Source organism: Mauremys mutica, chromosome 13 (assembly GCF_020497125.1).
Source record: "Mauremys mutica isolate MM-2020 ecotype Southern chromosome 13, ASM2049712v1, whole genome shotgun sequence".
NCBI classification, from domain to species: Eukaryota; Metazoa; Chordata; order Testudines; family Geoemydidae; genus Mauremys; species Mauremys mutica.
This window is the reverse complement of record NC_059084.1, coordinates 52,053,144-52,069,167: the sequence shown is the minus strand read 5'-3', so window position 1 is coordinate 52,069,167 and position 16,024 is coordinate 52,053,144. Positions and strand designations below refer to the sequence as shown.

The 16,024-nt window shown below is 44.8% G+C and overlaps 1 protein-coding gene across 1 annotated transcript; it reads right to left on the bottom strand.

The window, feature by feature from the left end:
- Positions 1-10,039: 10,039 nt before the first annotated feature.
- On the bottom strand, positions 10,040-11,005 carry LOC123347690 (olfactory receptor 49-like). The gene has a single exon (XM_044984930.1). The coding sequence runs from the start codon at positions 11,003-11,005 to the stop codon at positions 10,040-10,042; it is 966 nt and encodes a 321-aa protein (XP_044840865.1).
- Positions 11,006-16,024: the final 5,019 nt, after the last annotated feature.

Here is a 16,024-nt window from a genome sequence, read left to right as displayed (position 1 = left end):
TGTCTTCAAGTGAGTTCAGTGGCAATCAGTCAGAACTATGCAGCACAAACATTCACATTAACATCAAGTTGCCTGAGACCCTGTTAAAAAGTAATACTGCTTAATTGGCTTCTTTTTATTTACCTTCTTATCTTTAAGGCTTTAGGGTTCACACATGGAGGGGTGACACACACACCCCTACCCAACACACACACACACACACTCACACACAGGGAGAGGTGATGCGCACACACTTCTGTCCATCTCTCTCACACGGGGCGGGGGCAGTGACTGGCCTAACCGACCCTCCCTGCTCAGTGCTCTCCGCCCTCCATGCCAGGCTGGGTCCCCGGGACAGACCCGCCTCTCACGGTACTTGGCACCGTGTCTTCCCGAGGCACCACATGGGGGAGGGGGCATGCAGGGTCACATCTCCCCCATACACACACGATTTCTTCCAGGGTTCACACCAGAATGTGGTCAGCAGCAGCCTTTTGTCACTGTGCGGGAGGGAAGGGACAGGTTCCACCACCCTGGCCTCCAAAGCCCGTACGCGGTCTCTGAGGGCCAGGAGCTCCTTGCACCGAATGCACACATACACCACCCGCCCACAGGGCAGGGAATCATACATGCTGCACTCGGCGCAATAAATTGGACAGCCCCCTCTCTGCTGCTGGACTTCTGCCTGCATTCTCTCCTACAGCTACTTAAGTTAATGAAAGGGTTTTGTTTAAATCAAGAAGTTTTGAATGTAGTTTAGTTTACAGGTTTTAAAGAACGGCAAGTGAACCTTGGCCCCTTCCCATTCCCCTTCCAAACTCCCTTGCAAAACTCCCTGTTAGCAGCCCCTGGTCACAAAGCTCCCTGGTCACTTGCTCACTGCTTTATAAAGCCCTGGCCTTGTTGATAGCCCCGCCCACTGAGTAAGGCTCAGCCAATCTTTGCCAGAGGAGTATCCCTCATTCCCCCTGGCCCTCTCATTGTTCCTGGAGGTCAAGCTGTCTTGCCAGGAGACATCAGTGGGTCACCCTGTCAGTGGCTGCCCTTCCTTCAGCGCTCTTTAGCCCTCTGACCCTGGCTCTGTGGCTTGGGGCCTGCTCATATCTGGCAGCAGTCATCTGCTCTTCTTCTACCTATCGGACCTTTTCTTGCTGCCTAGGTGCTGCCCAGCCCTCTCAACAGGAGTGCTGTTCCCACTTGCATGTAGTGGGCCACCTGCCCTGTTGCTTTATGTAAACCCACTAGGTGTCTAGCTGCATCTTTAGGTACCTAAATACCTTTGAAAACTTGATCCTAAGAGTCCATAGGAGTTTGGTGCCTTAATCACTTGAACCCTCACTCTACACCTACCTCACATGCTGCATTCAACTGTCCTGTGATAGCCCTCCCTTCCGTTCCTCTTTAATGTCATGGCCTGTGATACACAGGAGGCCAGGCTAGCTGACTGGGTTGTCCCTTCCTAAGGAGCTAGGAATCTTTCCAGTTTTGAAAATCTCACCAGGTTCTGATCTCCATCTTTAGGATCCTAAATTTCTTTAAAAATCTGGCCCGGAGGGACTTGCCCAAACTCACACAGGAGGCCAGTGGTATGGGAAAAATGTAAAGCCAGAACTCTCAAGTTTCCACCCTAACTACTGGACCATCCTTGTTTGGTGAGAGCTACAATGTTAAGTCAAATACACCCACTACCACTTGGCAGAATGAATATAGAAGCAACACTTTGGTTTTCAATGTTAATAAAGAAATGATCAGAAGAAGAACTTATATTTGGTAGTGCCTAGCGACCCCAATCATAAATCAGGTGAACACTGCATTAGGTACTATACAAAAGCCCAACAATAGGATGGTATCTGCCCTAAGAACTTTCAAACCAAGTTTAAGACAAGAGACAAACTCTACTTAGCACTGAAAAAGTCTCAGCTAGAGTGCTGTCTCCAGCGCTGGGTGACACATTTCAGAAAAGATCTGGACGAACTGGAGAAAGTCCAGAGAAGAGCAGCAAATATGATTAAAGGTCTAGAAAACCTGACCTGCAAGGAAAGAGTTCACGAAACTGGGTATGTTTAGTCTGGAGAAGAGAAGAGGTGACAACAGTCTTCAAATACGTAAAAGGTTATAAAGAGGAGAGTGATAAATTGCTCTCCTCTACCAGTGAGGAATGGACAAGAAGTCATGGGGTCAATTATTAGCAAGGACATTTCAGATTAGATATTACAAAATACTTCCTAACTGTCAGGCTAGTTAAGCACTGGAACGATTTACCTAGGGAGGTTGTGGAATCTCCATCACTGGAAGTTTTTAAGAACAAGTTGGACAAACACCTGTCAGGGATGGTCTAGATAATACATAGTGTTGCATCAGGGCAGGGGATTGGACTAGAAGGATAAACCTATTTCCACTAAGGACTCACAGCCATGAACCCTCTCCTGGAGTTAAGCAACTAAGGCAGATCAGGTCTTTCTCATGAAAAAATTACACAAACCATTAGATCCTACAATACTCTAGCCAAAAGCCCAGTGCTTAGGGCACACATCTGGGGTGTAAAAGACCTGCTTTCAAATTGCCATGCTGCCTAATTTGGAGAAGGGATGGGACTAGCCCTAAACACTGAGGCATTGGGAATTATGGGGCACACACTTCCTAGCCCAGAAGCTTCCCAATCTGTTTCCCCCCAGCTATCTGTTCTGTGCCTTTGAGAATGGCTACCAGATAAGGCCCCACAGGGGCGGAAAGTTATATTCTCTTGTGGTGCCCAGGCTCCAGCAAGCTTCAAGCCCCACCAATGTTTGGAGCCGGGTCTCTCCCTCGGCCCTGCCTGGAGCTCATACACACACACACACACACACACACATCCCCGAAGTGCCCCTGCCTGAGTGAAAGCAGCGTGGCTCTCCCTGGCCTCCGCTGCTGGCAGCTACAGCCCAGCACAAGAGCAACGTCGCCGGCAGCAGGCTGAGGCAGCGGCTGCTGCTACTGCACCTCGGGAGGGGGAGAGGGAGGGGGCACACACAGCCCTCCCCTCCCCCGGCACCAGAACCCTAGGGGCTTCCGGCGGGAGACGTCTGGAGTGGACCTCTGTGACTCACCTGAGCAGCTGCTGGGGCTTCAGTGGTGTTTGACCCTGTGATCCACCACCACCCCCATACACACCCGCAGTCCCCACTCCTGCAGACACTGGGCAAGGGGCAGCCCCATCCCCCATCCCCCACCCCCAGTGAGGCTACGGTGAGGGGCAGCAGGGAAGGAAGGAAGCCACATGTGATGGCAGTCCCCTCCCCTCAGCACCCACCATGCCCTCCGAGAGCCCACACCCCCTTTCTGGCCCCCAAACTCCCTCCCAGAACCTGCATCCCCAGCCTAGAGCCTGCACCTAAACTCTGTACCAGAGCCTGCACCCCTCATCCTCTCTTATACCCCCAGCCCCTGCCCAGAGCCTGCACCCAGCCCTCCATACTCCCTCCCAGAGCCTGCACCCCTCCACCCATCCAGCACCCCATCCCATGCCCCAGCCCGGAGCCTGCACCTAGCACCCACTGCACTCCCAACCCCTTCTCACACACCCCCTCCTACACCCAAACTCTGTCCCAGAGCCTGCACACCTCTTACCCCAGCCCAGGACCTACACCCAAACTCTGTTCCAGAGCCTGCACCCCCTCCCATCCCCAAACTCCCTCCCATCCCCAAACTCCCTCCCAGAGCCTGCGCTCCCTCCCAGAGCCTGCGCTCCCTCCCATCCCTAAACTCCCTCCCAGAGCCTGCATCCCATACTCCATCCCAGAGCCCAACCTCTCAACCGTCCTACACACCAATCCTCTGCCCCAACACAGGGCCTGCACCCCAGACCTTCTCCCCCCACCCAAATTCCCTCACAGAGCCTTAGGCAGTTGGGGGGCAGAGTCTGGGGGGGGTGAGCTCTGAGCGTTCTGGGCACCACCAAACTTTCTACAAACCTGCCCCCCTGCCCACATGCATGATCAGTGAGGAAACACCTGGTTTGAGAATCTCAGTGGGGCTTAGTCATGAGCTAGGGCAGACACCCGCTTGGTGACCCAGCACATGGTGCTTTCAGACATGCCCACCGATGGAAATTTAAGCACCATGGGGACTTTGGTGTCACAAACATAGGCACGTGGGGAATTTAGGTGAGTCCAGGTTTAAGTGACAGTTGAGTAGAGGTTGTGAGGATCTCAGTGGGGCATAAAGTGACCATTAGGTACCTAAATCTCTTTATGCATCTAGCCCCTAAATTCCTTTGAAACTCTGCCTCCAAGGGCCTCAGTCACTCTTGGAAATGTAAGTCAGGCCCTCCTGGCCTTTTATTTACTATTTTCTCCCCTTTTAAAAAGTCATATTTCCAGAATGGACCTTCTTTGAGTAACCTACATAACATAACATAAGAACATAAGAAAGGCCGTACCGGGTCAGACCAAAGGTCCATCTAGCCCAGTATCTGTCTACCGACAGTGGCCAATGCCAGGTGCCCCTGAGGGAGTGAACCTAACAGGCAATGATCAAGTGATCTCTCTCCTGCCATCCATCTCCATCCTCTGACGAACAGAGGCTAGGGACACCATTCTTACCCATCCTGGCTAATAGCCATTTATGGACTTAGCCACCATGAATTTATCCAGTCCCCTTTTAAACATTGTTATAGTCCTAGCCTTCACAACCTCCTCAGGTAAGGAGTTCCACAAGTTGACTGTGCGCTGCGTGAAGAAGAACTTCCTTTTATTTGTTTTAAACCTGCTGCCTATTAATTTCATTTGGTGACCCCTAGTTCTTGTATTATGGGAATAAGTAAATAACTTTTCCTTATCCACTTTCTCAACATCACTCATGATTTTATATACCTCTATCATGTCCCCCCTTAGTCTCCTCTTTTCCAAACTGAAGAGTCCTAGCCTCTTTAATCTTTCCTCATATGGGACCCTCTCTAAACCCCTAATCATTTTAGTTGCTCTTTTCTGAACCTTTTCTAGTGCTAGAATATCTTTTTTGAGGTGAGGAGACCACATCTGTACACAGTATTCGAGATGTGGGCGTACCATGGATTTATATAAGGGCAATAATATATTCTCAGTCTTATTCTCTATCCCCTTTTTAATGATTCCTAACATCCTGTTTGCTTTTTTAACCGCCTCTGCACACTGCGTGGACATCTTCAGAGAACTATCCACGATAACTCCAAGATCTTTTTCCTGACTCGTTGTAGCTAAATTAGCCCCCATCATGTTGTATGTATAGTTGGGGTTATTTTTTCCAATGTGCATTACTTTACATTTATCCACATTAAATTTCATTTGCCATTTTGTTGCCCAATCACTTAGTTTTGTGAGATCTTTTTGAAGTTCTTCACAATCTGCTTTGGTCTTAACTATCTTGAGTAGTTTAGTGTCATCTGCAAACTTTGCCACCTCACTGTTTACCCCTTTCTCCAGATCATTTATGAATAAATTGAATAGGATTGGTCCTAGGACTGACCCTTGGGGAACACCACTAGTTACCCCTCTCCATTCTGAGAATTTACCATTAATTCCTACCCTTTGTTCCCTGTCCTTTAACCAGTTCTCAATCCATGAAAGGACCTTTCCTTTTATCCCATGACAGCTTAATTTACGTAAGAGCCTTTGGTGAGGGACCTTGTCAAAGGCTTTCTGGAAATCTAAGTACACTATGTCCACTGGATCCCCCTTGTCCACATGTTTGTTGACCCCTTCAAAGAACTCTAATAGATTAGTAAGACACGATTTCCCTTTACAGAAACCATGTTGACTATTGCTCAAGAGTTTATGTTTTTCTATGTGTCTGACAATTTTATTCTTTACTATTGTTTCAACTAATTTGCCCGGTACCGACGTTAGACTTACCGGTCTGTAATTGCCAGGATCACCCCTAGAGCCCTTTTTAAATATTGGCGTTACATTAGCTAACTTCCAGTCATTGGGTACCGAAGCCGATTTAAAGGACAGGTTACAAACCTTGGTTAATAGTTCCGCAACTTCACATTTGAGTTCTTTCAGAACTCTTGGGTGAATGCCATCTGGTCCCGGTGACTTGTTAATGTTGAGTTTATCAATTAATTCCAAAACCTCCTCTAGTGACACTTCAATCTGTGACAGTTCCTCAGATTTGTCACCTACAAAAGCCAGCTCAGGTCTGGGAATCTCCCTAACATCCTCAGCCGTGAAGACTGAAGCAAAGAATCCATTTAGTTTCTCCGCAATGACTTTATCATCTTTAAGCGCTCCTTTTGTATTTTCATCGTCAAGGGGCCCCACTGGTTGTTTAGCAGGCTTCCTGCTTCTGATGTACTTAAAAAACATTTTGTTATTACCTTTGGAGTTTATGGCTAGCCGTTCTTCAAACTCCTCTTTGGCTTTTCTTATTACACTCTTGCACTTAAGTTGGCAGTGTTTGTGCTCCTTTCTATTTGCCTCACTGGGATTTGACTTCCACTTTTTAAAGGAAGTCTTTTTATCTCTCACTGCTTCTTTTACATGGTTGTTAAGCCACGGTGGCTCTTTTTTAGTTCTTTTACTGTTTTTCTTAATTTGGGGTATACATTGAAGTTGGGCCTCTATTATGGTGTCTTTAAAAAGGGCCCACGCAACTTGCAGGGATTTCACTTTAGTCACTGTACCTTTTAACTTTTGTCTAACTAACCCCCTCATTTTTGTATAGTTCCCCCTTTTGAAATTAAAGGCCACAGTGTTGGGCAGTTGAGATGTTCTTCCCACCACAGGGATGTTGAATGCTATTGTATTATGGTCACTATTTCCAAGCGGTCCTGCTATAGTTACCTCTTGGACCAGCTCCTGCGCTCCACTCAGGATTAAATCTAGACTCAGGATTAAATCTCAGGATTAAACCTATAAGCCTAGCTACAGTATCTCTCAAGACGTCCTTAACGCTAACATTCCCAAGGCTATAGATGAAGGTGTTTAATAGGGATGTCACCTCTGTGGGTGAGCAGAGATGCTGCTTTATCATAAGCCAAGGATTGGCTCTGCTGTGGCCAGACAGACACAAAAACGGAACTCCCGTAGGCTGCGATGGTTACTACGGTGATGTGAGACACACGTGGAAAAGACCTTTATGTGCCCTTCAACGGGGGCTATCCTGAGGATAGAGGCTATGATATAGGTGTAAGACACTATGGTCAATGTTAAGGATCTCAGTAATACAATGGAGGAGAGAATAAAGTCTAGTATTTCAAGGTAGCTGATGCCCACACAGACAGCTTTCAAGACGGGTGATATCACAAAAGAAAAGGTCTAGTTCTTGGCCACAGAATGGCATCCTGGCATATACAGTGGGTGCACCAAGCATGAACAGAAAAGGTGCTAGCCATCAGGAAAGGACAAGCATGTATCATCCCCTGCCATTCATAATGACTGCGTAGGGCAAGGGGGTGCAGATGGCCACGTCTAGATTGTAGGACACCATGGCCAGTTGGATGAACTTCACCGTGCCCAAGAAGATAGAGAAGAAGGTTGGTTTCCTGTGTGTCCTAATCCAGAGCTTTTCAAAAATATAAAATAAAGAATTTAAATTCATTCCCCAAACAATAGCCTTGACCAACTGACTTTTTATTGTAAAAATATACAGATGAAGAAGAGGCTATTGCACAGAATAGCTCTACATACTGCAAGACTGATTCCTTCTTTTCCATTTTTTTTTGGCCTCCATCAAGAAGCACAACAGAACTTGGGGAATAATTGTGTCCTGCTCTGACTGAAAGCATCTCTCAAGGCGGGATTAACACCCTTGTTTTGGAGGCTGTAGATAAAGGGGTTGAGGAAAGTGTGAACTATGGTGTTGAGCAGAGCCATCTCTTTGCTGAGATCCAGGGATAAGTTTCCTGTGGGCCTGGCATACATAAGAATACACCTTCCATGGGCCAGTGTTACAAGATCAAGATGGGAAGCAGAGGTGGCAAAGTTCATTGCTTTAAATAGTTGGCTGACAAAATGCATTTGAAAATCCAACCCCCAACCCCAGCTGTCTTGGAAAAGATCGATCTCTAATCTCTAAGCCGTGTGTTAGGGGGCGCTTTGCTGCAGGGTATGGGGGTTCAGTAAGGGACTTCTTTGGCAGTCAGCATGAACCCCGATGTCCGAGCTTATACCTATGGGGCCATGTGCTTTAAGCAGCAGGGTTTGTGACTCGGAATAAGGTACAATTTCTGATGAGTCACAGCTGACTCCAATGGCCCAGTGTGATAGTAGAAGGGGATGGGCCAAAGAGGACTCTTTCCCTGACCAGAGAGAATGATTTCAGCAAGGGTCATCAACAAAAACATTCTCAGGGGGTGAGGGCTGATATCTGCTTTGCAACATTAAAAGCGAAATCAACAACTTTGTGTGTCTTTATTTCAGCACTTTCTCTCTTGGGATTAATTACTTTTGGTCTGTGTTTCAAACAGTAGAGAGGAAAATATTTTTTCTCCAAGTACTTATAACTGCAGATGAAATAGAAAACCACAGTAAAAAAAAAGTGTCAAACACGTAAGCAATCTAGTACCAGGCTAGGGGAAGAAAGCGAGATGCTGGCTAGAAAATAATTCCATTTCAGGGCTTCAAAAATTGTTTTCATTCTGCATCAGAATGAAACCAAGACTCTTGAAACTGTTTGTGAAACAGATGAACTGGTCCAGTCTAGCATTTCTGGGCCGTGGTAGGGAGCATCTCTTCCAGCCTAGAGCCCAGTGTGTAGGGTGCAGTGTTAGAACATGTGAAGACACAGTTAAAACCCCTGCACTGCCTTGCTTGGAGCCAGCAGTTTAATCGGGTGTCTCCCATTTGGGGCTAGTGCCTAACCAGCAGGTTATATGGGCCAAAAATCTCTCTGTCCATTCCATTCTGCACCTGAGAAACCGCTACACTGTAACTAATGTTCTATGTCTGCTGACAGAGCAGAAGAAAGTCTTTAATTTGACTTGAGATTTTAGGCTATTGAGCTGTTAGCACTAAAGAAAAAGACCTTCGGGACTCCACAGATATTTGTCTGAAAGTGTCAGCTCAGTGCACAGCAGTGGATTTAAAAAAAATAGTTGACTGAAGGCTAGGAACCAATAGGGAAGGGATCGATAATGAAACAAAAAAAATCATAATGCCACTCTATAAATCCATCGTACGCCCACACCATAAATATTGTGATCAGTTCTGGTTTCCCCATTTTGAAAATGTTATAGTGGAACTGCAAAAGTTTCAGAGGAGGACAACAAAGATGTCCAGGGAAAGGAACTACTTCCGTAATAGGAGAGTGTGAAAAGATTAGGGCTTTTTGGTTTAGAAAAGAGATTATTCAAATAGGATATGATAGGGTTGTATAAAATCATGAATGGTGTGGAAAAAGTCAATAGAGAAGTGTTATATCCTCATTCCCATGATACAAATAGCAGAGGACACCTAAAGACATTAATAGGCAGCAGGTTAATACAACAAGAGGAAGTACTTTTTCACACAATTCACTTGCGGAACTTCTTGCCAATGGGATGTTGGGCTAGACAAAAGTGCAAATGGGTTGGAAAAATTATCTAGATGGAGGATAGGATCATGGAGGATAGGGCCATCAGTGGATATTAGCCGAGGTGCTCAGGGATGCAACCCCATGCTTGGGGTGACCCTAAACCTCTGATGACAGAAGCTAGGTGTGGATCACTGCAAAATTGCCATGTTCTGTACATTCACCCAGAAGCTTTGTTACAGGCTACAGTTAGAAACAGGAGACTAGACTAGCTGGACCATGGATTGGACCCACGGTGGCAGCTCGTATGTTCTGATTTAACTCCACAAGCCCAGGGCAGGAGGGGGCTGCAGGGAATATGAAAGACACAGGTTCAAATCTTGTCTCCAAATCAGACCAAACAAGGAACCTGAGTGTCTCGCCTCCCACAACATCGCTCTAACCATCGTGTTATTCATATTAATTCCCTGAGCAAGAGATTTGAGTGAACTTTAATTTTAAAACTATACAGATGGAGAAGAGGCTATTTTGCAGAGTCTGTTGCAAGACTGACATCTCCTCTTCCACTGTGTTTTTGTTGTTCTTACCTCCATCAAGAAGCACATCGTAACTTCGGGAACAACTTTCCCTTGCTGTGACTGAAGGCATCTCTCAGTGCAAGCTTAACACTCTTGTTTCTTAGGCTGTAGATGAAGGGATTGAGGAACGGGGTCACAACAGTGTTCAGCACTGACACGGCTTTGTTGTGATCCAAGGAGTAGCCGTGGGTGGGCCTGGCGTACATAAAAATACAGCTCCCGTAGATCAGCGTTACAACAGTAAGATGGGAAGCGCAGGTGGCAAAGGCTTTCTGCCTCCCCGTGGCAGATGGGATTCTCAGTACAGAGTAGAAGATGAAAGCGTACGACATCATGGTTAAACATAATGAAGTCAACACTATGGCTGACAGCAAAATGGAATCCACCCTCTTAATTTGTTGGGTATCGGTGCAGGAGAGTTCGAAAAGCGGGGTGCTGTCACAAAAGAAATGGTTGATCACATTCAGTCCACAGAATCTCAGCTTGCACACCAGGACCATCCGTAAACCTATAACCAGGAAACCTCCCACCCAAGAAACAAAAACTAGTTGAATGCAGAGTCTCTGTTTCATGATGGCAGCATATCGCAATGGGTGGCAGATGGCAACATAGCGGTCAAAGGACATGACCACGAGAAGGGTGAACTCTGTAGACCCCAGGGCAAAATAGAAGTAGGACTGGGCCATGCAGCCAAGGAATGAGATGGTTTTGCTGTCTGAGAGATAGTTGAGCAGCATCTTTGGGTTTGTGACCGAGGTGAACCATATCTCCAAGAAGGACAGATTGCTGATGAAAAAGTACATGGGGGTGTGGAGTCGGTGATCCACCCACACTATCAGAATGATTAATGAATTCCCCGCTAGTGTGACCAAGTAAGTCAGTGAAAGAACAACGAAGAGGAACATCTGAAGTTGGTCACCAACCCCAGAAAACCCCAGCAGAATAAACTCAGCCACCATGGTTTCATTTGCTTCCTCCATTTACGATTCCCCTGTAAAAAGAGCAACAATACAAAATAAGAGCATGAACCTTTATCTGTCAGGTTTATGGATTCAACCACGATATTCTGGAGGCCTATGAGACAGAAAAGATGCACACTCAGAAAGAGTATGGTAAGCTCACAAGCTAATGAAGGAGATAGAGAATTTCTGAGATTGGCAGAGAACATGGTTTCCCAGGCTAACTAGTTTGATGTATCTATTGCTGCTTATATAACAAACTAAACTTGGGGAAAGAGCTGGTCCCCAAATAATTGTCTGTGCTCGATATTCACAAACAACCAACACCTGTCTATATATGTACAGCTCCTCCCATCACTTTCTTATAACACAGTGAGCACAACTAGAGAAGTCCCAAACTAGTTACAGAAATGTTACCCTTTTTTCTAGACACTATACAGTCAATAGGCAGACTGGGGGCCAAATCCAGACCACAGGAGGCTTATGAACGCACCCCAAAATCTTTTTATTTACTTTTTCTTATTATTGTTATTTTGTTATTATTTTCTCTGGCATGTGAACCTTGACCAAGAAACTTTGACCTTGACAAAAAAAAATGAACCACCGCTGCTATAAAGGAATTACATGGGCCTCATCACTCTGGTATCACAGATCCTAGTTAATATTAGTGGATTCTCACAGCACCCATGTGAGGTATTATCTGAATTTTACAGGTGGGGACTGGGGCACAGCTTAGACGAAGTGACTTTCCCAAGATCACACAGGGAGTTTGTGTCTGAGGGAGGCGCTGAATTCCACATCTCCCAAATCGTAAGATACTCTCTTATCTATTGAGCAACCTTTCCTATCCCTGGACTAAGACTCCCGTCTCTGCCATTCCCATATTGCTAAACGGGCAGGGTTTCTCACTACATCCCAACTATCCAGGAGTAGGATTCCAGGATGTTCCCAGGATAGAGAATCAAGATCTAGCATGTAAAAATTGGAGATCCCTTGTCACAGAAGATATAATGATAAGTTTGGATTTTCATGCTCATCTAGGGGATCTTCTTGCTTAACTGCTATGAATTTTAATAGACTTCTGTATTGTCTCAGGGGCTTTGCAAATTTCAGCCAATGCAGGCAACCATGTGGCAAAAGGAAGCTGACATCAGCAAGATTCCCTGTAGGTAGAATGACATAAATTGTGTCTTCCAAAGTCACTTAAATGTGAAAAGAGTCAGAGAACTTGTGGATGAGCTAAAAGGAGAAAGACCTTTTCTTCCTTAGGATGACACTTTTCAAAGCTGCCTACATGGTTTGTTGGAACGGGGCATCCAAATGAATCCAAGATAAATTAGCCACCAGACCAGAACTTTGAGGAACTTACACTGTGCAGTTATCATGTTTTAATCATTTCCTTCGCAGGGTATAGGCCTGTAGCAAACAAAGATCTGTTGTAACGCAGGTGTAATTAACTTCTTTCATATAACAAGAAAAAGTATTTTTCCTATTACATTCGTTTTCCCATGAGAATTTTTTCCAGCATAGAGAATGTAAACAAATACAAGACAAAATAAAATAAAATGTCATGGTTTAAGCCTAATGATTTACATCTGAAAGATTTACCTTTCTGCTGCAGTTGAAACTTGAAAGTTGTGATCTTACAACAAAAGAAAACAAACATTTCTCCTTCTCAGGCTGGTCTTCACTCCCTTTATGAATAATATTGGGGGAGTGTTCTGTCATTGGGAGACTGGCAACACTCCTGGGAGATAATGGAACCAGTTAAGAAATCTCAAAGGGGATTGTATTTGCAAACTGATGCAAATAACATAGAGAGGTTTGTTTTCTTGCAAAGAAAAAGGCAGCTTCTAACTTGTCACACTGATAATAGATTTGACTCTCATTCACACTGTTAGACTGATCAGTGGGACTTCAGTCCTCAGATTGGTGTGTGTGTGTGTGTGTGTGTGTGTGTGTGTGTGTGTGTGTGTGTGTGTGTGTTTTGGCAGTTGTAGCCAATTAGGGTATTTTATCATTCACTTATGCTTGTGTTATTTGCTCTTATGGTCAATTCGTCTGTTTTTTCATATCTAATCAATGTATGTTCCATTGATTTAAATTGTAGGATTATAGGAGTAAAAGACTGACAAGTATTTATAAGTGTGTATTAGGTAGATATGGAATGAAAGGCCTATGGGGTGAGGCCTGTAAGATTTAAGCTTAGCCAGACTAGGCCGTAGGCTTAAAAATGCTTGACATGGGAGGGGGACCTCAGAATAACCCTATGGTAGTTAGGTCACAAGATTACTGTAAAAGATGTGCCAATAAGTGATGCCACACAAAACCAGGCTACAGCTACACTACAATATTACGTTGGAGTATAGCCACCACAGTAATCACATTGCTTGTGCGTGTCTACACTTTGCTCTTTGTGTCAGTCTTGCACATCCACACCAGCAGGGCTTGTATCGATTGTACGGTCAGTGTGGGGCATTGTGGAAGCCAGTAACAGTCTGTGTAAGCAACACAGTGTCTACATTCACACTGCGTCAACCTATCTCCATTGAAGTTGATTCTACATTGCTCATGGAGGTGGAGTTATTAAGACGGTGTAGCAGGGCAGCTATGTCAGTGGTGGTGAAATGTAGGTTTAGACATTTGTAAAGTTGACCTAACTCTGTAGTGTAGAACAGACTCTAGTTTGCAATGTATTATCCCAAATCAGGAGACATCTGATTGTATCATCATGGAATGTCCTGACAGCAGGGTACATGTTGTGTGTAGATGCTAATGAGAATAAGTGGAGCTAAGAAACAACCTATGAAAAACAGGGCACCACAATATTCATGGGCTGTGAAAGTACAAACAATGAACATAGGATTGAAACTCTCATGTATGAGCATAAGGTATTAGGTGTGGCCAGAACAACAATATGAAATATTCTCTGGTTGCGTAAATGTGGGAAGAGCCCAAGGAATGGCCCCGTGGGATGACCTTCTACAGGAAACCCCAGCAGGAACCATTTCTCTACAAATGATCATCTGCTGGGAGGTCCAGTGGACCCTGGAATATCTTAGACTGTAGTAACCAATCCTCAAAGTCATTGGATGGTGTAACTGTGCCTTAGTGGGTCACGACTAAGAATACCAAATTCAGGACAAGCTGTCGAGAAATAAGGCAGATACTGCCAGTATTTGGGATGTATTTCTTCCGTAAGATATATCAAACCAGCAACAGCATTAAACTTCTGTTTCACCATATTGGCTAACAAGAAATCAGAAAAGCAGCTTCCTGAGGCATTCCAGTCTTATATCCTCACCAAAAACCCTGGATTCAGAGATGAGTGGTTCTTTACAATCAGTCTCATCAAATAAAAGATTCTTCTGATCCCAAAGGAACAGCTGCATATCCAGGTCAATATATAACTTACCCAAAAACAACACCATTCCCAATCCCTTAGTATGTAAAATCTAAAGGTTTATTTATAAAAAGGAAGAACGAAAGATGAGAGTTAAAACTGGTTATAGGAATCAAATACATGCAGACATGAGTTCAATTCTTGAGGTTCAGATACATAGCAGAGATGATGAGCTTTGTAGTTGCAAAGAATTCTTTCAGAACTAGTCCATAGGTTATAGTCCAATGTCCATATTCAGAGTGACTCCAGTTTAGGACTGGAGAGCTCAATCTTGTATCTTACACTTCCCCTGCATGAAGCCTTAAGCAGATCTGAGATAAAAAGGATCAGAACCCAAGGTAAACAATAGACTCCTGGGTAAACAATAGGGTTTTCATGTGATTGAGGCTGGGGTCACTATCCTTGGTCTTCATGTGTTTTTCACTCTGTTGAGCATGAAACTGTAGCAGCAGGCACTAAACCCCTGGTAGTTTAATGTAAATTACTAAATTCAATTTAAATAAATAAATAACTAAGGCTATGCAGCGGGTGTGGGGTGGGTTGTGGCTGAGAGCTGCCCGCTCCACCACTGGAAGAATTCTCAGAAGGTCAGCTCCCTGGGGACACCTTTGTGCTTTCTGAAAATATCCACAAAGCTACCTCGCTATCCTCCTCCAAATTTCGCCTTCAAAGACTCCTTGGCCATCTTACCTGCAAAAAGCTTGACACTGTTTGGGCACCTGGTGTTCTGAAACCACTGTCTATTAGACTGACCATTATAGTCTCCTGGTTTCCTTTTGTTCCCCCATTTCTCCGTCTATCTCCACATCTGTTCTCTTGGACTTTGAATGTGATCACTTTGGGGCAGGAGGATATTGTTTTGTTCTGCCTAACACTGGTCCCGGTCCATGATCCATGGGCTTCCTGGTCGCTACTGCAACACAAAGAAATAAATAAATTAAATAATAAATTACCAAAGTTAACTCCCACATAAGGCCTTTTTAAGGGTTTAGCCGAGAGCTTTTAAAGAGCTGTCAATGAATGTGTCTGCCCAAGTCTCACTGAATTTGGATTGGAGTTGGGTGAATATTTTCTTCAAGCCACTTGATAGCCATCATCTTAAATGATATTTAGGATAAGATCTTAAAAGCTACCAAGGAGATGATGGTATCCAAGTCTTTCAGTCATCTTTGTAAATCTCAGCCTTATGAGAGGCAGAGGTCTTTAACTAGTTCTCCGTATTAGCGTCAAGTGTTTCACCACCTTCTAAGTGGTCCCTCCAGGTCAAGGGAAGGAGCGTCATTATAGGATTGATATACATGGAAGCTGTGCTTAAAATACTATTGACTGAGAAGCTGTGGTTAATGGTTTCTAAAGTAACTAGTGATTTTATTTGCCAGGGGCCAAACTGTGTTTGTTGAGATCCTGCCCTCTGGAAATAATCCACGTTAGGTGTATCAACCAGACAAGCAAAAAAAACAGCAGCAAGGCCTTTGAACTCACCAGGCAGTCTGAACAATCTTGGTCTCTGTTTAAACACCATTACGGTTTGATATTCATAATGGCCTAGAAGTATTAGGTACCCAATGCCCATGAAAAGTCAGTGAGAAAGGGGCCTCTAACTCCCTTAAGCACCTTTGAAATCTCTCAACCACCCA